At 35.3% G+C, this 23,833-nt stretch overlaps 2 protein-coding genes across 3 annotated transcripts; both read right to left on the bottom strand.

Moving 5' to 3' along the window:
• Positions 1-170: 170 nt before the first annotated feature.
• On the bottom strand, positions 171-3,869 carry gjb10 (gap junction protein beta 10). Of its 2 annotated transcripts, none has more exons than XM_073826792.1 (2): positions 3,796-3,869; positions 171-2,789 (listed from the first exon to the last, which is right to left on the bottom strand). In XM_073826792.1, exon 2 carries the CDS (start codon positions 2,743-2,745, stop codon positions 1,951-1,953), a length of 795 nt encoding a protein of 264 aa, XP_073682893.1. In that variant the 5' UTR covers positions 2,746-2,789; positions 3,796-3,869; the 3' UTR covers positions 171-1,950. The 2 variants fall into 2 exon arrangements, with proteins under 2 accessions (XP_073682893.1, XP_073682894.1); XM_073826793.1 differs by having other exon boundaries at positions 3,710-3,840.
• Positions 3,870-6,195: 2,326 nt separating this feature from the next.
• Positions 6,196-22,732, bottom strand: wdr43 (WD repeat domain 43). The gene is made up of 18 exons (XM_073826888.1): positions 22,510-22,732; positions 20,064-20,198; positions 19,748-19,869; positions 19,523-19,643; positions 19,315-19,433; positions 15,155-15,257; positions 15,001-15,065; positions 14,746-14,908; positions 14,580-14,666; positions 11,393-11,518; positions 11,138-11,281; positions 10,917-11,003; positions 10,346-10,377; positions 10,180-10,243; positions 9,313-9,426; positions 9,146-9,221; positions 7,168-7,229; positions 6,196-7,091 (listed from the first exon to the last, which is right to left on the bottom strand). The coding sequence occupies exons 1-18, from the start codon at positions 22,708-22,710 to the stop codon at positions 6,936-6,938; spliced, it is 1,977 nt and encodes a 658-aa protein (XP_073682989.1). The 5' UTR covers positions 22,711-22,732; the 3' UTR covers positions 6,196-6,935.
• Between the last annotated feature and the right edge of the window lie 1,101 nt (positions 22,733-23,833).

The following is a 23,833-nucleotide window of genomic DNA, read 5'->3' as shown; positions in this document are numbered from 1 at the left end:
TAAAGATGTTTATCTCTGCTATTTCATTCTTGGCATTTTTTTGCACCACACCACAATCACATGCAGTTTAACTGGCTTTAAAAGTCTAATCAAATCTGTGAGCAGCAAAGTCAGAGTTTTCATTTGCATCCTGATTTCATCAGAAATCACTGATTTAAACGAGCAGCAGATTGTAAGAAAATAAAAAGCAGATTTTAATGTATCTCAAAATGTAAACAACTCTAAACACACAGTAATTAGGAAAGAATGCTAAAAGGTTAGCATACAAACAGAGGATTTCTAACCTTGGAGGATGTTTACTTTTTCTGGATATGTTTATCAGTGGAGGAAAAACTCTCTCTCATACACATACACACACAGGCAAAACAGCCTTATTTGAGTTTGATCGTCTGGCAGTGTTGAACATTTATCAATTAATTCTTAATGTTTTAAATACTGCAAGTTCTTGGAAGACATTAGATTGAAGCACCACAGTTTAGGCACACATTATCATACACATACACACACCAGGGGGGTGTTCCATAAAACAAGTTTACCAAATAAGTCAGGCTTATTTCAGTTAGTCTGACTTATTTTGAGCCAAATCAAGAGACAATAAGTCAGACTAACTGAAATAAGCCTGGCTTATTTGGTAAACTTGTTTTATGGAACACCCCCCAGCTAATATACAAACAACAACTTAGCAAAAATGATAACAAAATATTGAATAGTAACAATAAAACATAAAATACAGTACAAAGTTTTGTACAAATCTGTAAACAAATTTAAATTTACATTCAAATTAAAGTATAAATTAGGGTTCGCTATCTTGGTGGCCAAGCAGGCTTACAATAATGAAGTCGTGTGTTTACGAAAATGTGTTGAGTTTAACAGCATAAGTAAAAATGACTTCCCGCCATGGAAGGCTTTTTTCACCTCAGAGTAAAAAACTAAAATGAACCGTCAGATGAAGTTGAAACAAGAAATAAAGTCTCACTGTGATATATTTAATGTTTCCATCACGCTAAAGCCACAGTTGAGACTTAAAGTCATATTGCGCCATAAAAAGTCACATTGCGTTATAAAGTCACATTCTGAGTCACAATTAAAATTCATTTACTCACCCTCATATAATTGCAAACCTGTATGACTGTTTTTCTTATGTGGAACACAAGGACATTTTGAACTAATATTTTGTCCATACCACGCAAGTCATTCGTGTTCAATGTTGTTTTGCATTCCAATGACTTTTACTGTGTGGGCAAAAAAATACTCAAATTATAAAAAGAAAGTTTTACAGGTGTGGAATGACATGAGGATGAGTAAATGATGAAAATTTAGATTTTTGGGGTGAACTGTCTATTTTTAAGTCACAGTTGATCAATGTTTTTACTCTTGAGATAAAAACAGGCTTCTGATAATAGATTCCTCCAGCAATGAGTTATGCTGTGTTTGGTTTCTTTTGAAAAAAAAAAAAATGAACAACTATGAAAGTATGTGGAGCAAAGAGTAATTTAACATCACGTTTTGCTTGTTAGTGTCAGTTGAAAAAACTGACAAATATGTACTCTGTGATTAATGGTAATTATTGTAATTATCTGGGCTTATACATCTGTTTTGTGTTTGCTGTTTAAAGTGCCCGTTAGTGTTGGTGTTCTGGAGCTTGGCCTAACAGAATCCACACCACACCCAAAACCCTGCAGAAACTTGCTTGAGTCTAACTAAAGACGGTGTCATCCTGAATGTTGACATTTTGACCCCTATAAACGTTTCAAATATACAATGTTGTTTATCAGGCCACAACTTTCCAGCAAAAAGATCCAGTGGATATAGTGTAAGCATAAAAGCAGCTTCCTGAACTGCCAACGGTCCACTGAGTTGGTCACGTTTGAGTTCATGTCGTGGTGAACATGAAGAACATTTTCCATCTTTCTGAGTCCCACTTTCAGTATTTTCCAAACTCATGTACTTTTATGAGATGACCACATACATTCCTCGAACTGGCTGGCTTGTGCTTGCCAGTTTCTTGCTGTTTGATTCTAAATGACTATTTGAGCTGTTCATGTTAGCGATGGACCTTGCTTTGTTTATCTGCCGTGAGCCACGCATCCTGTGGAAGCATTCAAAGCAGCGTTTGCCCACAAGGTAGAGGGTTTCAATGAGGGAAAGCAGGATGCACACCACGCTTGTCACCACCATGAAGATGGTGAAGATCCGCTTCTCTGTGGGCCGAGAGATGAAGCAATCAACCACGTTGGGGCAGGGATCCTCAGAACACTTCACCAGGGTGGGGAAGTCATACCCCTCATAAATGTGATACAGCAGATACACAAAGGTCGCATCAACTCCCATTTTAAAAACCAATGAGAGGACGTAAGTCCACCAAAGACCACCACGCTTCTTTCCAGTGTTGATGTACAAACGCTGACAGCCCTCGCCGAATTTCAGTCGGTGCTTCCGCTCGCGTTCATCACGGTAGGCCACATGCAGCACCACAAGGAATGACGGGCAGGTGACGAAGATGAGCTGCAGCGCCCACAGACGTATGTGGGACACTGGGAAGAAGTGGTCGTAGCAAACATTATGGCAGCCAGGCTGCGCCGTGTTACACGCAAAGTCTTTCTGCTCATCACCCCATACCTTCTCCGCAGCTACGACGAAGACCATGACCCTGAAAAGGAAGACTACAGACAGCCAGACGCGGCCGAATGCGGTGGAGTATTTGTTGACTCCGCTCAGGAGACCCTCAAGAAAAGCCCAATTCATGGCACCCGTGAGCAATCAGGTTATCTCACATGAATACCTCTCACCTGAAAGGGAGGGGAGCAGAGAAACAGTGAGCGTGAGTGACAAAAGAAATTTCCATTACATAAAATTCACTTGTCTGGTTTCTGATATATACACTCTTAAAAATAAAGGTTCTTAACTGGCATCAATAGTTCTATGAAGAGCCTTGAACATCTATGGAACCTTTCAAATGCAGAAAAAGGTTCTTTATGGAATATTACTTTTTAAGACTGTTCAGTGAAAGGTTCTTTGGGAAACCAAACATGGTTGTTCTATGGCATAACTACAAAAACACCCTTTCGGAACCTTTATTTTAGTATACAAAAGTAAACTACACACTTTCTGTGATAATTCAAAGTTTTATTAAAGCAGCCTTTTAGAAAGATGGAAAAGATACCCTCGTTATATAATGTCCACATTTTTAAGTTAAGCTTAAAACATGCAGTCTTATTCATATATTTACATATTTTATGTACAAAGCTGTTTTTTAAAAATCGCTAAACATACATGGAGTTCTATACATATAGTACATTTCAGTGAGTGAGGCATATCGAAGCATATTTAGCTGAACGTTCACTACTATGGTTAAAGTTCATGTAACTTTACACATTTTTTTCTTGTATATCATAAAAGTAGTTATGAACTAAGAATAATCAGATCAAACAAGGAAATAATTAAGTAAAACTAGATCAAACATTTAAAAAAAACTTTTAAAAAAGTATTCACTATTCCGCCAAGTCGTTCTTGTAACGTTATAAAAAAATCGTTCTATGTCCACTTTATAGGACTGAGGTTAAACGGAATATATATATTTAGAAACAGTTATCATAACTGTGTATTGTGTACAAACCCCGAACATTTTAAACTTGTCTACTCAGTTTACAAAGTTATCTGTAAACTTTTTTTACTAACGTTGAGTTATAAGGTTAACAAAAAAACTTACGGAAAATGCCGATGAAACCATCTATATATTTATACTAAACGTATTAGTCAAACAAACAAACTGAAGGGTATTTAGTGTTAACTTACAGCCTGAGATTTCGCAGTTGTCTACAGTGCAGTCGGAACGCCGTGATTGTCTTGTTTGTAGCAGTCGGGCGAACTGCGGGCGTTAAACACATCTGACACGTGTGATGAAATATACACATCGACGCCACCTAGTGGAAAATGTCATGAGTGACGCTTTGACGCCACCTGGAGGAGAACACATAGCAATGCAGCTTTGTGCTGAACATTGTAAATCAGTTTAATCGCTGATTAAATAAAAATCATTACTGACCCATTTAGTTCTTTTATTTTTAACCAATCCACATTTTTCCTTCAACAGGTAAGTAAGCCTATGGGCGAGACTTTCGGTTCATTATCCGCTATAGGGAAATAACAAAGACGTGCAGCTGTATACCAGGACGTTTTCGAGCACTTCATGCTTCCTGCTGCTGGCCAACTTTATGGAGATGCAGATTTCATTTTCCAACAGGACTTGGCACCTGCACACAGTGCCAAAGCTATCAGTACCTGGTTTAAGGACCATGGTATCCCTGTTCTTAATTGGCCAGCAAACTCGCCTGACCTTAACCCCATAGAAAATCTATGGGGTATTGTGAAGAGGAAGATGCGATATGCCAGACCCAATGATGCAGAAGAGCTGAAGGCCACTATCAGAGCAACCTGGGCTCTCATAACACCTGAGCAGTGGCACAGACTGATCGACCAGATTCTCACCAGTTTCAACTTAAAAAATTTAAGTTTAGCAGCTGCCTTAAAATGTTAAGTTAAATCAACTTAAGTCATTAAAACTCACAAGTTAAACAACTAATTTTTATTGTCATAAGTTAAAATGACTTGTAGTTTTAAGATTATTTAACTTAAAAACATAAGGCAGCTGCTAAACTTAAGTTGAAAATGGTGAACACTTTTTACAGCGTATGCCACGCCGCATTGCTGCAGTAATTCAGGCAAAAGGAGCCCCAACTAAGTATTGAATGTTTTATATGCTCATACATTTCATGTTCATACTTTTCAGTTGGCCAAGATTTCTAAAAATCCTTTCTTTGTATTGGTCTAATATACTAAATAATATTCTAATTTTCTGAGATATCGAATTGGGGTTTTCATTAGTTGTCAGTTATAATCATCAAAATTAAAATAAACACTTGAAATATATCAGTCTGTGTGGAATGAATGTATACATTATGCAAGTTTCACTTCTTGAATGGAATTAGTGAAATAAATCAACTTTTTGGAGATATTCTAAGACCAGCACCTGTTTTATATTGATAAAAAAAGCAAAGAGAAAGCAGATTTATTCCACATTTTGATATCAACATCATAAAATGCTTTAAACATTACAACGAGTTGATAAAGAGTGAAGTGACTTGATGAAAACATTTGCTATTTCAAGCAAATACAGTGCGTTGCCTTACTTTTTTTTTTTAAAGAAATTTATGAAGTTCTGTTTTTGCTTTGACATTATGGTGTATGGAGTGTAGATTGATGTGGAAAAAAAAGTAATTTAAAGCAGTTTAACATAAGGCAGCAACATAAAACAAAAAAATATATATATATATATATATGTATGAATACTTTCGCAATGCACTGTATTTTATTTTAAGGGGTGACAAACTTTTGGTAAGACCTGAATTACATGAAAAAAAAAACATGAATATAAAAACAACGACATGGCCAAGTCTTCCAGGTTTGAAATATTTTTGTCCAGACTCCCAAAATTAAATAAATTATGAATAATTTCCTACCATTGTGTGAAGAACATGTAATCAAGTAATTCACAAAAAAGTAACTGTCATCTGATTACAAGCATTATGAAATGTAATATACTCTAATTACTTAATTTTTGATTACATGTAATCAGTGACTACCCAAAACTGGAAACCGATTAGAGTCAACCATAACTTTACTAATAATTACTGTTTTTAATGTTTTCTGTGGTATCCAAATTGTGATTTCTAGCTAAAATAAATATAAAAAATAAATACAATTACTAAAATAAAAAAGCTACTTTAATGGTGAAAAACGCAGCAATCATCTTTCTTTTACTATTCTTTCTATTAGATTTATCCATTTTATTACATTATAGTTCAGTTGAACAATTTTAAAATAATTTATCTAATAGTGCTCATAATACAAAGTCCATTTAAACATCAAGCACTATACTATATTAACCAGCATCTTACATTCATTTTTAATTTTGCACTGCATTGTTTTAGGGTTAACAGAAATGCTCATAAAATTAACGTATAATGTAGTGTTTTGTGCATTAAAAGTATAAAGACAATAAATACCTTCTTTAAAAAACTCTATTAAATAAATACTGCTGTGATTTGTTTTTTAGCATTTAACTGCAGCTACTAACTGTATTCAGCCAACAGAATGCTGATAATTAAAGAAAAAAGTATAAATCCAAACAAGAGATGAGAACAAAACAGTATTTATTTCATTTAAACTGTACAACAGTCGCTGATATATTGTTTGCATGAAAAGTTTTGGTTGACACTCGCCGCAACCTCTGTATAATTAAACCTACACGCCTCTGGGACTGATTTTAAAATTCATGTTGTACTGGGAGAGGTTCACATTTTCTGTTCTCAAGACCGAGAACCGGGTCATGACCGCAGAGGGTGTAAAAATACCCTCATCTGAAAATCACACACACAGGGCACGGAATTTAAACATGAGAAATGACTGTGACAGACAGAGTAATGACAACATAAATTAAAGATATGATCAGAGGATAGTGCTGATGGGCATAAACATGATAATGTCATATGCTCGGACCACAGGGACGTAGGACATTCGGACGCCCGATTGAGGATGCAATCGAGCGGGGGGAATGGAGTGGGGGTTTGGTTTGGGAATCAATCCCACTGAATCCTAATAGCTGGTCAACAAAACAGAGGCAGTCTCAAGTCAAAGGAAAAGTGACTCGGATGGACCTCAAACGCGTGTATGTGCGGTTTCCGCACGAGGAGCTGTCAGTCTGGGTCAAGGGTCACTCGCCCTTCGACAACCACAAGTCCAGGCCGCAAAGGTTATCGAAGTTCTATAAAACATAAACCTGTTTCGTTACAATAAAATTCAACAAAATGAAAAATAAAATGAAAGCATATATAAATGTTAGGGTCCTATTTTGAATCCTGCGGCCTGATTGGATATTATTCTTCCTCGCTCTCATTTTCAGGGTCCAGATCTGAATCACCATTCACTTTTGATTCATCATTCATATCTTGTTCATCATCGTCGTCCTCCTCGTCTTTGTGGTTGTTTTTGTCCTCTGTCACTTCCATTGCTGCCTCATCCTCCTCCCAGTTCTGAAAAGACAAATGGAACGTGAGAACAATCCCATAATGCCACATTGCATACACAAGAACTGAGGGCATCTCTTACATCAGAGTCATCCTCAGGACGACCTTCATCATCCGAGCCCTCGTCCTCATCTGAAGAAGACTCTGTCGAAAAAATGAAGAATTTTTTCATTTATTTTTGCCATGTCAACATTTAGGACAATTTTGAAAACAAGTAAATTAATAAGCATTTCAAATGAAATAAAGGTTGAAAAGTACATAGTTGAAGTCAAAAGTTTACATACACCTTGCAGAATCTGCAAAATGTTAATTATTTTACCAAAATAAGAGAAATTATACAAAATGTGTTTTTATTTTTTTATTTAGTACTGACCTGAGTAAGATATTTCACATAAAAGATGATTACATTAAGTCCAAAAAAGAAAATAGCTGAATTTAAAAAAAAAAAAAAAAAAAGGGCCTAGTTCAAAAGTGCACATACTGCTTAATACTGTGTTGTTACCTGAATAATCCACAGTCGTTTTTCTTTTTGTTAAGTGATTTGTTTGTTGTTTAGTCAAACTGCTCGCTGTTCTTCAGAAAAATCCTTTAGGTCCCACAAATTCTTAGCTTTCCAGCATTTGTGTGTATTTGAGATCGATCTTTTCACACTGAGGACAACTGAAGGACTCATATGCAACTATTACAGAAGGTTCAAACGCTCACTGACGCTTCAGAAGGAAACACAATGAGTCCCTCAGTTGTCCTCAGTGTGAAAAGATGGATCTCAAAATCATACAAGGTTCAAATATACAAAAATGCTGAAAAACCAATGAATTTGTGAGACCTGAAGGATTGTTCTGAACAACAACGGGCAGTTTAACTGTTCAGGACAAACAAGGGACTCATGAACAACTATCACTAGGGGTGTGACGAGACACTTATCTCACGAGACGAGACTGGGTTCACGAGAATGAGACTTTTTTTAAAGAAATATTTAGTGAAAAATTGTATTTTATTCAACTAAAAAACTAAATCCAAAAAAAAAAAAAAAAAGTAGGTGCATTTTTAAAAAATTAAACTTCTATTTTAACTAATTACATGCAGTAATAAATGTAAACTAAAGCTGCATGATTCTGAATAAATTGAAAAACAATTTTCTTCTATAAATTGGAGATCACAATTCTGAAGAATAAAAAAAAATTACGTAATTTACTAGTGGTTCTGACGAAATGTTCATTGCTTAAGTCTACATTCAAACAAAATTAAAACATTATAGTCAGTGTCTCAATTAATAAAGACTTGTTTCACTATTGGAATCCTCTGAATGAATGATTCAATGATAAATACTTTTTTAAATGTGCAGTTGTTACCACCCCCTGGCAGAATTAGATTAATTAAGATGTTAAGATACTTTCGCTTTGATCGCTATTGTAGACAATAAGTGTTTATACCCAAACTATAAGCTTTTATCCCAGTAGTTATGTTATTAAAATGTCTGTAACAAATAAATAATGATCAAAATGTGGTTGAAAAGACTGTTTGTGTTGCAGAATGCAGATTTGAATGTCTTTAACACCTGTTTCACAATGTGAAACAGTTGTAATAGACACTGCTGAATCGTTGCCATTCAGGAATAAGATCACGTGGGTGTTTGAATAGAGATTGCGATCTTTTAACGATTAATCGTGCAGCTCCAATGTAAACACTGCAAAATGTTTTGCAAGGTTATCGTCACATTCTAAACTATCACTAAACAAAACAAAAATAGCTGTGCATCATACAGGTAACAGTATTAAGAATCAAACATATGTAAACTTTTGAACGGGATCATTTTTATAAATTCAACTATTATTTTCTCTTGTGGACTACATGCAAACATCTTTTATGTGAAATATCTTATTTAACATTTTGCAGACTCTGCAAGGTGTACACATTTGACCTTAAGTGTAAATAATTCATTACAGAACAATATAATCTATAAGCTACTGAATTAGTCTATAATTCATAACATTTATGTATTTTGCTGCAAAACAAATTGGTTCTGGTTACTAAAAAAAAAAAAAATAACAGTTCTTTACCTTCTTCATAAACCAGCTTTGCTTTTTGAGAAATATTACCAGCACCAGCATTCTTAGTGCTTTTGTTTGCCGCCACCTAGTAGAAAACAACATGGAAATTAGCACAGTTAAATATCAAAGCAACGATTAACCCATTTGTTCTGGGTGCTTGTGTTTGAGCCGCTCACCTGTGTCAAGAGCAGGTACAATTTGCCATGGAGTCTGGTGACCTGCTGATATAACCTCACCCTGCTCTCAATCATATGGTAGATGGAGCCCAACTGAGACACTAGATCCGGCAGCTGTGGGGAAACAACATGAACAGACCAAATGAGGAACCCTAAAACATTACATACACTGGATACAAGATGCACTGTCACAATATTAAAGGGACAAAGTTATGACAAGCATGGCTTAATAGAACAAATGATGTCTCTTACTGAAATATGTAGTAGAAAACCCATTCAATTTTCCCCCACAAGGAGTCTAAACATCCCGGATATGGAGTGAAATCCAAGCTAAGAAACTCCTTCAGTGGCTGCGGCATCATGACAAGCATTGATATATTTACATCCTGCCAGGATGGTGTCAATCATTTCTCATCTCTGCTGTTTGTAAGCTCTTTCAGTAGCTGTGGTCTACTAAAAGCCTCAAAGGCATTAGAAAGTTTTATTCATCCACAGGCATATTTCCATTCTTTTCTCCTCTTTTTATCGCTAATAAAAGCATTAAAGACTTGTATCACTTCTCTTGTTGCCCTTCAACTGAAAATTACAACCAAAAGCTGCACAATGTGGCACTGTATCAGAATTTGGTTTTTCGAGTAAAAAATAGAAACATGTAGCGGCAGTAGCTCACCCATGTCATGGAAATAATGGCGCCTCTCCATAGTCCAAAATATGTATAAAACAACATGGACTTTTTAAATAACGCAAGTCTTTCATAGGTTTTTATCATTTAAAAATAATATTAAGCCATACCAGTCTTAATACCCGGGGTTCCATTTAAGATCTGGATTATGAACATTTGTGACATGCAGATGCACACAGACTTACCGAAGACAAGTATGATGTGTGTTGTGTAAGTACGGCCTTAAACCACTGAACTATAAGCACAGCCCTGCACAGAGAAAAACAATCATGTTACAAAAGGTTTAATGCCTTAAAAAGATTAAAAATAAAAAAAAGAAATAATAAACGAACAGAAGTGAAAATCACTTACGCGTACGGATGCCCCTGCATTCTTCTGGCCAACTACAGAAACAACCAAAAATAATTAAATATTGTAATACATTGCAATAAAAAGCTACTCTTCAAAGGTTTGGGGTCAGTAAATATTTTTAACAGTTCTGAAAGATGTTCATGTTCACCCAAGGCTGCGTTTATTCAATAAAAACATTTTTTAGAAAAGAAACGTATCATGAAACTGTTAATCTTAAAATGTAATTTGTTCCTGTAATGCAACGCAGAATCTTCAGTGTCACATGATCCTTCAGAAAAGATTCTAATATGCTGATTTGTTGCTTAAGAAACATTTATCATCATCAATGTTGAAAGCAGTTTAGAAATATATAGTTAGAAACATAACAGCATAAAAATTAAAAACTGCATTTAGTGACATTATAATGTCTTAACTTTTGGTCAATTGAATGCATATTTCCCCACATAGAAGTATTAAATTTCACTTATTTGTTTAAAAACTTTACTGACCCTGAACTTTGAATGCTTATATATAAATAAAAAAAAAAAAAAATACATAATACACATTAATCAAATTCACAAAGACAAAATACCTCTTCTAGCAATGGCAGAACAGCTGAAGGTGGCAACCGAGCAACAGTGTTCTTTATCAACATCTCCTTTTTGGTTTGAAATATTTTCTGTTAGAAAGAACCAAATTACAATGAGAACATTAACAACATGCATAGACAAACACTAAATATCACACACTTTAATCTGGTTGGTTACAACAAGTAGTTGTATATGAATTTTGTAGCAGGAATGTGTAACTTACGTTAAGGATCCGCTCGTCTTTGCTCTCAAGTCCCTGCACAAGCAGCACAGCAAAACTGTCCGTCTGCAGGGAGGACGAGCCTTTACCAGCGTCCTTCCCTTCAGCACTCAACTCGATCTGCTCCAACCGCTGCTCAATAGACATCTGCAATAAGATGGAGAAACATTTGCATAATTTAATTCTTGAAGGGGAGAAAAAAAACATCTTGATTTTACACAAATTTAATGAAATCAGTTGGGAAGTGTTTAGGCTTACCTCTTTGGCACCGCCCTTTTTTTTCCTCTTTCCTGCTTCATTGGGAGTTACTTTGATTGGTGCACTGTGTCCTGGAAGTCCTGGTACCAAAACCTTGCTCTGTTGATTAACAACTGGTGTCTTCACCTAGAAAATAGTTCAAATTAATGCAGTGAGCCAATAAACCATTCTGAACAATCAGCACACCAGTTACAGAGGAAATGGGCAGTTGACAAGTAATGTCATTGAACTTATTTTTAACATCAAGATTCAAGGTTTACATTTAAAATATCACATATAATACATTGCTTTTCAAAAGTTTGGGGTCAATAAGATTTAAGAAATTAGTACTTCATTTTCATGCTGAAACATAAGAACAGAAGAAATGTTTCTCGAAACCAAATCAGCATATAAGAATGATTTCTGATGGATCATGTGACTCTTAAGACTAAAGTAATGGCTGCTGAAATCTCATCTTAACCATCATGGAAATAAGTTACATTTTAAAATAGATTAAAGCAGTCATGATCTGGATTTTGTTATTTCGTAATTTTTCCTGAGGTGCACCTATAATGTTACTGTGAAATAAAAGGGCATTTTCTACCCTGATTTTAGCCCTCTGACCTTAACGCTCAATTTCAATGGAAACGCCCACTGCTATGACTAACATACGAAATAAATGTGGAGCTCTCTTGAAAACTTTAACTATGTTTGAACTATTACAGCTGCTGAGATAAACTAATTGTGAAAAGTGTTCATTAGAGTATTATGTTTCGGTGTATCATTACATATCAGAAATCTCTGATCGGTTACTTAGATGCAGGGCTGTAGCTATCGAATATTTTAGTAATCGAGTATTCTGCCGAAAATTCCATCGATTAATCGGATATAACATAGGTTTACTTAAAGATCATTATTAAATATACAAGAGAAATTAAGACAGGTTTCTTTAAATCTACATTTTTATTTTTTAAATGCATAGTACGCAACAATATTTTCCATCAAAAATAAGCATTTAGTTATTACCAATTTTTTTACTGTCTGTGCTTGTACTGTGAACAATAACAAAGTTGACTGAGATGAATTAAGTGATATAAATTCTGGGTTTAAAATAAAGCATTTTCTGAGAGACAAAAACAAATAAAAATAAATCTTTCAAATTACTGTTTTTTTTTAATTATCAAAACTAAGGCATACATTAAAATAAATTATAAAATAATTGGTTTCACACGGAGTGCTTTAAGCCAATAAAACTATAAGTTTTAAAACTTATAACTTTTGCTACGGTTAACGTTGCGCATGTCGTTTATACTACTCTGTCGATTTCAACCCTTGAAAACTGAGACTTTTGAAAACGCTGTAGACCCACTGATCTATATAACGATAGATCTATATAGATCAGTGTAGACCCCGTTTAAGTTTGAAAACTCTGGTGATGCGTTTCAGTGTAAACGGACCAAAACGGAGACTTTTAAAAACGTGGCTGCACAACGATGGCGTGGCTGCCCACATTCTCTCTGCATATCCTTGACGACCGTGTAAACAATAACAATATGCTCGTTGCTGTAGCCATAGATATGTATAAGTAGATTCTCTTTTGACCGCTCCAAGCACATCCTCTATCTATACATATCTATGGTTGCACATGCATGAATGGTCATATGGCGTTTTCGGTTGTGTGGTGTAGACGGAGATCCGTTGTGCGGGAAATTATATTTTCACACAGCTGCACTGGCCGTCGTGGTTTATCCCTTACGTAATTGACATACATTATTTAACAGTCTTCGTCTCGACTAGCAATCACACTGATTTAACGCTAAGTTACATTGAATTGAAACCACAGGGTTCTCTTTACTTTTCAATTTGAAATTATCCCAAACCTTGGACATTTTCTCCTGTTTCTTCTCTTTGCTCGTCGCCATTATTATCACTAACGTTACCTTCCATTTTGCAGCCAGCACTAGTCCACGCCCTCAAATAAAATTACCGCCAACTCCTTCCTTGCGTTTCCTTTCACTTTGTGGGTGACGTAAGCGCATTGTCACACAAACAAAATCATTGCGAAAAAATGAGACGTCAGCTTTAAAATAAATTAAAAGAGGCTTCGAGGCAGAGGAATTTGCCTCGATCATTTTTTTGTGATCGAGTTACTCGAGGAATCGTTTCAGCTCTACTTAGATGTTATGGTATTACTGTCAGGTCCATATCTTACAGTAAAAGTCTGATTGAAAAGTCTGCCCTGAAACAGCAACTGATTTACAAAAGAATGCACAGTTAAATGCACCTTGAAATGAACAGTGAAATGAAGCCTTAGTAAGCCTAAAATATTTTTCTTGCTGACCCCAAACTTTTGAACAGTAGTTCATATTTTATATAATATACACTACCAGTAAAAGTTTAAGTCATAAATATAATTCAAAATGTAATTTATTCCTGTGATCAAAGCTACATTTTTTAGCATTATTACTCCAGTCTACAGTGTCACATGATCCTTCATAAATCATTCTAGAAACATTTATTATCATTATTATTATTTTTATCAATATTTAAATCAGTTGAGCACATTTTTTCAGGATTCTTTGATGAATAGAAAGATTCAGAATTTATTTGAAATAAGCTTTTGTAACATTATACACTATACCATTCAAAAGCCTGGAGTGTATTTTTTTTTAGAAAGAAAATATAGAAAAAAAATTCTACTCAGCTGTTTTTTAACAATGTTTTTTTGAGCAGCAAATCAGAATATTAGAACAATTTCTGAAGGTTCATGTGACTGGAGTAATGATGCTTAAAATTCAGCTTTGAAATCATACGAATAAATATATTTAAATAGAAAACAGTTATATTGAATAGTAAAAAATATTTACAAAATTTTAGTTCTTTGTATTTGGATCAAATAAATGCAGGCTTGGTGAGCAGAAGAAACTTAATTACAAATCTTACCGTTCCAAAATTTTTGACTGGTAGTATCTATTATATAATATTTTAAATAAAGTGTATATTTTAGATACTGTAACCGGTCACTATTTCTTCTACATATTTTAAGCAGTGTGACAAATATGTTGAAAAGACAAATATCCTAGTCAGACACACAAACAAACAAAAAAAACTGTTTTTAATAGATGCTGCTTGAAATTGAATGTCAAGTGCCTAATATTCAACACATTAAAAAGGTAAGGTATATTTAATGGCACAGATGGGCTCTTACCTTGGAGACACCCATGTCTACAGAGAGAGAAAGAGTAGCTTGTACATCTCTGACCAAGCATACGTGTCTTTCTGATGTGTTAAAAAGCTGTGGAAAGAGACGGCATGTCAGTATAATTGACCAATTCAATAACCAAGTAAAATCAATACATTTTTGCTGCACTTACTGTTTTCTCCATGACAGGCTGTAGGTGATGTCCATACGCCAACATCAGGTTCTGTCTGTCGGCACACAGAGCTGCTGCGAGCAGAGGCACAGGCACAGGTGAGTCTCCCTTCATAGTGGACACCTGCAGGGAACACACTGGAGACAGCGGCTTCTTACACGGCCTGAGAGAAGAAAAATATAAATGTGAGCTTCACTGAACTGTTTTAAAGAACTCAACCAGTCACACTGATAAATACAAGATGGACAAACTCACCCATTGAGAAAGTGCTCAAAGAGATGAAGCTGACCATCCTTACACACCACTGCTAACCTCACAGCCTGTGAAACGCACACAGACAGGTGTCAGATCTTCATAAACCAAAATGAATGACATTTACAATGACAGCACAACCAGCTCAAATCCTCACCTCATCTTTGCTGTTGGATGTCTGAAGGTCTATGTGTTGGGGTTCATCTGTCAGAGTAAAAGACACCACAGAGTTCTTGTCTTTCCCATCGGACCGCACCTGCCTAATGAGCACAAAGGGAACCAAGTAAATTTGAGTGTTTTTTTTATTTTTTTATTTAGAAACCATGCTGCTTTAAATCAGTTCTAATTATGTTTCACAATTTGAAATAAATGCCAAACTGAGCTCTACATACTAGATGAGAAAAATAGGAAAACTAAATTAATATATACATTACCAGTCAAATGTTTTGATTTTTATGCTCACCAAGCCTGCATTTATTTAATCCAAAGTATAGCAAAAAAAAAAGAAGTTTTGAATTATTTTTACTATCTAAAATAACTGCTTTCTATTTGAATACATTTTAAAATTAAATTTATTCTTGTGATCAAAGCTACATTTTCAGCATCATTATTCCAGTCTCAAGCGTCACATGATCCTTCAGAAATCACTCCTATTTGCTGCTCAAAAAACATTGGTGAAAACAATTTTCAGGATTCTTTGTTGAATAGAAAGATCTGCATTTATCTGAAATAAAAAGCTTTTATAACATTATACACTATACCATTCAACAACTTGGAGTCAGTATAATTTTTTGGGGCGAAGAAATGATAGAAATTAATACTTTTATTTGGCAAGGATGCATTAAATTGATCAAAAGTGACAATAAAGACATTTATAATGTTACAAAAGATTTCTATTTCAGATAAATGATGTTATTCCATTCAAAGAAACCTGAAAACAAAATCTGCTTAATTTTTTTTAGCAGCAAAAAAATCATGTGGCTGGAGTAATGATGCTGGAAAATCAGCATTGAAATTACATGAAGTAGTTAAAAATATAATCAAATAGAAAAGATATTTTAAATAGTAAAAATATTTCAAAATGTTACTTTTTTGCTGTACTTTGGATCAAATAAATGCAGGCTTGGTGAGCAGGTGAGACTTAAAAAAACATTAAAAATAAAAAAAAACTTTTGACTGGTAGTGTAGAACAATATATAAAATACAAAGAAAAAGTTACACACATGGATATACAGTGAGTACACCCCTCATTTCAGCAACCATTTTAGTACATCTCAAGGGACAATACTATAAAAATGAAAATTGGATATAGAGTATTCAATGTGCAGCTTGTATAGCAGTATAGATTTACTGTCCTCTGAAAATAACTGGCAACAAAAGTGAGTACACCCTAAGTGATAGCAGTATGAACCATGCAGAGCCACATATCCTTTTCTTCATGTCTATGTTTTTGTCTGCTTGACATACAAAGTTGTGTATCTTGTATTAGAGCAGTTATAATTAGGTGCAATTCTCTCATACTGACCACTGGAAGTTCAACATGGCATCTAACGGCAAAGAACTCTAAGGATTTGAGAATTATAATTGTTGCTCTCTACAAAGACGGCCAAGGCTATTAGAGGTTCAGTAACACCCTGAAACCGAGTTACAGTTATGAGAAAATTGTGTCTTGCCTACAGTCAAGCATGGTGGTGGTAGCGTCATGGTCTGGGGCTGCATGAGTGCTGCTGGTGCTGGGGAGCTGCAGTTCTTAGAGGGAAACATGGATTCCATTATGTACTGTACATTCTGAAGCAGAACATGATGCCTTCCCTCTAGAAACTAGGCCGAATGGCAGTTTACTGCCTTGCAATGTCTCCAAACCTGAACACTATTAAGCACCTGTGGTGTATTCTCAAGCGTAAGGTGGAAAAACACCATGTGATCCCAGCAACAACCTGTGCAGCTCTGGTCAATTCCATACCCAGGATGATTAAGGCAGGGCCAGATAACAATGGTGGCCAACACAATATATTGACACTTTGGACAAGTTCACTTAGGGTGTACTCACTTCTGTGGCCAGCTTTTTTGACTAATGGCTGTTGAGTAATTTTCATCCAAGTAGAGGTCGACCGATATATTGGGTCGATATTTGCCATTTTTGAATATATCGGCATCGGCCGATACCCGTGTTTAGTAGCGCCGATTTAAAGTCAGGCACGTCCGCAGGCAGCCCCGTGTTATTGGTGAGGTGCAACGTGCTGCTGTGAAGGACCCCAAGCCAAAACTTTTGTAAGATTCAATAACAGTTCTAAGAGATAAAAGTAAGGCTTAAGTTCTGATATTTCAAAGTCCCATGGCCATATATTTATTATATATTACTAGTAAACTATGAAGTGTTGCTTTCACTTAGTGAAAGAAAAAATGAATAGCGTAGAACCGTCAGGAACTGGCGTTAAGTTTAAGGACTGTAGGCGAAAACTATCAGCAGCTTGCTAACATATTAGCCCCAGTGTTATGTTTTGTTTTATTTGTCCTGTATCCGAGTCGGAGAATTTCACTCTGTGCATGGGGTGGAGAAGGCGGCAGCGTTGTGATTTAGGGCTACGTTACTCCGCCTCGCTCAGAGACAGTGATGCACGGAGGGTGGCTATATCCGCGGGTGCTGCGGATAATTCACGGGTCGGGTAATAAAAAGAATGCATTCTAATTACTTGTGGGTGGGTCGCGGGTGGATGAAATAAATCATTTACTAAAATCTGAACCTGGATTATGTGGTGAGGACCGTGGCGCCAGGTTTCTTTTAAATATATTTTGATGATTGCACCTGATGCGCCCACACCGTCCTCTCCGTCACCGCAGATACTGCGAGTTTACAACTATGGTCAAGTCCAGATGTCAGTAAACGTTATTTTTTTCAGCATGGATTTGGCTTAAAAGCACGAGTGATTAATATATATATATATATATATATATATATATATATATATATATGTATATAGTGTGCAGCGATGTGAAGATCAGCTGTTAAAATGAAACATCCATTCATATCATCTTGCAAAACTAAGAATTAGAATAATTGTAATGGGAAGATCGTGTGCGGTTTGCTAAATCAGAGAAAAATATAGGTGCGGGTGGGAGGCAGGTGGATTACACTATTGCCTGATTTTGCTTTATTTCGTCATCTAAAGTAAGATTTTGCTCTCTTTTGTCGTCAAAATTAGTCTGAAACATGTCACAACTGAGCCGCTGTGCATCTCCATTTAAACAGTGTTGTTTCATTTATGAATGAACGTGCGTTTTTAAACGAATCAAGTGAAATGATACAATTTTCCATACATAAAGTCACTCGCTTTATTCAGGAATGAATCAGCTGTTCGAACGAATCGAATTAATGATATGATTCAGTAATTAAATCAGGGTTTTTAACAGATCCTTTCAGTTATATAAATCATTCAATATTTCTGTATTCAAAATTGTATATTTAAAACATCAATCTCAACATTAATCTCAGCTCTAAAACTTTTATGTAAATGATTGACGTTTTTTTTCTATCATCTGTTTTATTTATTTATTTATATATATATACTTGGTCAGTTTGATTTGTTTGGTTAAATCTTTTATTTTAATACTGTGCAGTGCACAAAATTAAGCTCCGAGAGATGGTTCAAGTCAGGGTTCATGATGTTAAGTTTAGAAATGTTGTGCATCCACTTATTATTAGGGTGACATTTTAGCATGCAAATAAAGGGGAGAACTTCAAGATATCAGCCCTAAAAATCTAGACCTCTAAACATCGGCATCGGTTATAGAAAAACCCATATCGGTCGATCTCTATATCCAAGTTTCATTTCTACAGTATTGTCCCTTGGTTGCTGAAATGTGAGGGGTGTACTCACTTTTGTGACATACTTTATATAAAAATTGTAAGCTCACAAAGACTGTATTTGAAATATACTTTAAGGTAGCAGATTTCCAGATATATAAACAAACACTTGTAAGTAATGTTAATAAATAATTATTTTACATACTTCTAACCTATTGATTATAAACAAAAAGTTTAATTGGAAATGTAATTTCAAAATATTTCATAAATTCATTAGCAGTATAATGTCAATAAATAACAGATCTGACAAATTTGACAAAAGGAAAACTCTTCAGACAGGCTCAAAAAGTAGCTGTCAGTAGACTTTCAAATTGAAAAAGTGGAGAGACACTTCTGTTAATCTAATGAGATTATTAATCCTAATAATCTCAAAATGGACTAACTGTAAACCAACTATAAATAATCATTATGGGTTTATAAATGTATGCTATTTAAATACAGGTGTAACATACCACACACTCAGAAGCCTGTCATGAGCTGCCCCTGACAAGAAGTACATCCCATTACTGTCTGGGGGTCGTGTTGTAGCGAAGCAGAGAGTCGTGACCATGGTGGAGTGACCTGTGAATTTCTACAAATTGGAGACATGTCATTGTTAAATCTAAATCTTCTTTTTCATTTATTTGTGGCTGATTGTAGAAACATGGAAGTCAGACTCACCCTGTACACTTCTTTAGTCTCCAGGTTCCACATCTTGATGGTCATTCCTGCAGAGAGCAGCATCTTTCCATCTGGACTTATACACAGGCTGCTGATAGCTGATCTGTCTGCCCTCCATTTGCTGAACATAGAACATGTCATGTTTGTTTGTAAATCAGATAAACTACTTCACCATGATGAATAAAACAAGAGAAAACCCATATTGGCCAAAAATCTCAGACTCACCAACGAACTTTTCCTGTCTGCAGGTCCCATTCAGCTATTTGTGTGTCATCTGAGCCACTGTATAACACAGAGTCTTCTGGATGCCACTGGATGCTGTTCACTGGTCCACTGTGACCTCCATCCTGACAGGTTAACACATCATTAACATTCCTAATTTGACCTGTATTATAAGCCCCCCAATGGTTTTTATTTTAGTTAGATGAACTTCTTTCCCCCTTGGAAGCGACTTGGTAATGGTGTGCCAGTTTGACAATTTCAAGTAAACTGCTTCACACTTTTAACTGTTATATATCAGCTGCTGGTGATGAATTCTTACCAGAGTGCAATGCAGGTCACCCTTCACTGTACTGTAGATGAGGACTGTCCCAGCAGCGGTGCCCAGCGCCAACAGATCTAACTGCTCAGCTGCTGACCCAGACTCACATTTCCTCTTCTTCCTCTGTGGCACCTCCTGAAGCACACGCATAGAAAAAGAAAAACTTACCATTAGGATACAACTCATTCTGCCTTTTATTTAAGACCTATAGAAAGACTTATAAAAATCATTATACATTTCCTATCATTCATTCTTTACACACATTTTCAGACATTTCTATTAAAGGATTACTCCACTTTCAGAATCAAAATTTTCAGATTATTTACTCACCCCCCATGTCATCCAAGATATTCATGTCTGTCTTTCTTCAATCATCAAGAAATTAATTTTTTTGAGGCAAACATTCCAGGTTTTTTCTCCATATAGTGGATCAATGATGCTTAACGGATTGAATGTTAAAAATGCAGTTTCAAAGGACTCTAAACAACCCCAGATGAGGAATTATTATATTTATACACTTTTTAACCACAAATGCTTCTGCAGTGATTTTGAAGTTGGAAGAGAAAATGAGATGGGAGTTTTTCGACATACCCTAACTGTTTAGAACCAGAGTGCACAGAGCATGTATGCGCATCGCAAAGCTAGACAAGAGGAGCATTTGAGGTTATAAAGTTTTTTTACTTAAACAGCATTTTTAACCTAAAATCCAATGAGCACCATTGAAGTCCACTAAATGGAGAGAAACCCTGTAATGTACTACTCAAAAAATAATTGCTTTGCAAGTGTAGAAAGAAAGACAAACATCTTGGATGACTTGGGGCAGATCACCAGGAAATTTTGATTTCTGAAGTGGAGTAATCCTTTAAGAAGACTTTAATGTATTTCACTTTTCAAGAGCCATTTTAACATTACCTTAAACTTACATTATCCGTTTTCACTTGCAAACTATATAGCGACTAGTGTTTTAAGTTTCACTAGTACCTACTCATTGGATACTGGTACATACAAAAAAAAAAAAAAAAACATTTGTTCCTGGTGAAAAAAAAATCTTGCCATTTGTGACCCTGGACACATAACCAGTTATTGGAATTGAATAAATAAGCTAACCATTGACTTATGCTTTGTTAGGATATGAAAATACTTGTCCTGAGATACAACTATTTGAAAAAACTGGAATCGGAGGGTGTAAAATTTTTTTTGAGAAAATCGCCTCTAAAGTTGTCGAAATTAAGTTTTTAGCAATGCATAATACTTACTAAAAATTACATTATGTATGTATGGTAAGATATTTACAAAACATCTTCATGGAACATGATCTTTACTTAATATCCTAATGATTGTTTGATAAATTAAAAATGTATAATTTTGATCATAAATATACCTGTGCTACTTACAACTGGTTTTGTGGTCCAGGGTCACATTTATTACTGGAATCTACAGTCTTTAGTAGTCAACTATTCAAACTGTTTATGGTACCTTTAACAATTTTAAAAATACATTTTTATTAAGTATCAATACGGACCTCTAGCTAACAGTAAAGTTTGTATTATGAACATTAGGACAGGTTATAAGTATTTGTACAGTTACAAGAAGTAGGCCTACTACAACCAGCTAATAGCAAATTTTGAACAGGTACCAGACCAACTAAAAAAAACATACTAGTGCCAAGTGAATGTTTGATATAGAGGTAACAAACATAAGATAATTCAAAGTCAAATATTTGCTACTAGTAACAATGGAAGAATTACTTGTCAAAGTTGTATATGGCCAACTCTCTCCAGCACTATTCAGAATCAACGACTTGACACGTTTTACGTGTTATTAGTATACTTAAACGTGACCGAAAGACTAATATTTGATAGACATTTCACTAAAGTGCAACAAGTTAAAATTCACGAGTAAGGGTGCACCATGTGGCCATGTATTAGTTCTCTAAAGTACATCTAAACACAACACTGATTATTAAAGCGCACAAAAATTAGTATCATTCCAACACAGACATGTTGACAAAATCTTGAGTTATAAAATAAAAAAAAACTTATACAATCACTTTAGCCCACCTCAACTTATTCTGCCTACGTTATTAGCCACCGACAGCCAACAGACGAATATAACAATGTTTACGAGCTTCAAAATAAACATACAGCCGCACTTTTAACAACTGTGTAGTGATTTTTACAAGTTTTTATGTTGAATTTCGTGTTGAAGTTGTGGGTCTCGAGGCCTGTGTCTGCACATGTGCCACACGCAACATGTGCGCAGCGCGCCCCACGAGTGCAGTTATACAGCACCCAAAATATACATTCACAAACAGTCAGCGTTTAGTTTTATGATCACATTCAAAATAAATACAGATACAAACGACTCGAAGACCCTGCAACGTTGCACTGCGTTACAACAGGCCGCAACCCCTGACTACCCCCCGAACACTGTGCGCTAACGTTACCTGAACAGCTCGGCACGGTCCCCATGTCACGCAGGTACAGGCTGCGCTCAGGTGCGCGGAAGGCACGTATTCCTGTTGTAGAGTTTTGCTGTCGGTATTCCAGATGCGCAATCTCCCGTCCTGTGCGCAGAGAGCCAGGAATTGCTGTGATTTGGGGCTGAAAGCGCAGGGTAGCGCAGCTCGGCCTCCGTCCGCCGCCATCTTACCATTCCGCGTGCGTCCGTCTGCTCCACGGGAAACACGTGTGAGAGAAAATTGGAGAGCGCGCATGCGCAGCTTGCACAGGCGCAGCGAAAACGCTAATTGGCCCCGCTGGGTTCCAGAGGCGTGCCATTCTTGTTTTTAACCAATCACTGACGAATGCGGAAGTTTCGTGCTTGAGTTTTGTTATCTAGCGGAATTTAAAAGTGCATTTTTTTGGGGAGTTATCAAATGCATATGTGAAGTGAATACGTTTTAGTACATAGTACCTCAACTAAACTAGACTTCACTTTTAAGTGCCATTATATGTATATACTATCTCTGTAAAGCATTAAATTATAATTTTAAAAAATCAGTGTTCATTCTGCAACATTTACTGGAAACAGTTGCACATTTATTTTGTACCTGTAATATAACCATTCAAAGGTTTTTGAACAGTAAGATTTTTAATGTTTTTTTTAATGTTTCAAGCCTGCATTTATTTAATCCAAAATACAACAAAATCAGTAATATTGTGAAATATATTTACTATTTAAAATAACTGCTTTCTATATGAATGTATTTAAAATTTTGATTTATTCTTGTGATCAAAGCTACATTTTCAGCACCATTAATCCACATGATCCTTCAGAAATCATTCTAATATGCTGATTTGTTGTTTAAAAAACATATTATTATTATTATTAATTATTATTAATAATAATATTATTATCAATATTTAAAACAGCTGAGTACATTTTTTCAGGATTCTTTGATGAATAGAAAGATCCAAAGATCAGCATTTGTAACATTATACACTATATACCAGTCAGGGGGGAAACGATTATAGAAATGTATATTTTTATTTAGCAAGGATGCTTTAAATTGATCAAAAATGATGATAAAGACATTTATAATGTTAAAAAATATTTCTATTCATTATAAAGCTGTTCTTCTGAACTTTCTATTCATCAAAAGATATACAAATTAAAGGTTTAATGTCTATTAAACCTTAAGAATTTTAAAGATGCCTCAAGACTACACTACCCTCACTACACTGACCCCTAAAAACATATTTTCTTCTCTTTTATTTAAGTATAACAAACGTCTTTAATAAATAACTACAATAACTGATTTGTTTTTG

Source organism: Garra rufa, chromosome 21 (assembly GCF_049309525.1).
Source record: "Garra rufa chromosome 21, GarRuf1.0, whole genome shotgun sequence".
NCBI classification, from domain to species: Eukaryota; Metazoa; Chordata; class Actinopteri; order Cypriniformes; family Cyprinidae; genus Garra; species Garra rufa.
The sequence above is the reverse complement of the archived record's forward strand: the minus strand, read 5'-3'. Positions and strand labels throughout refer to the sequence as shown.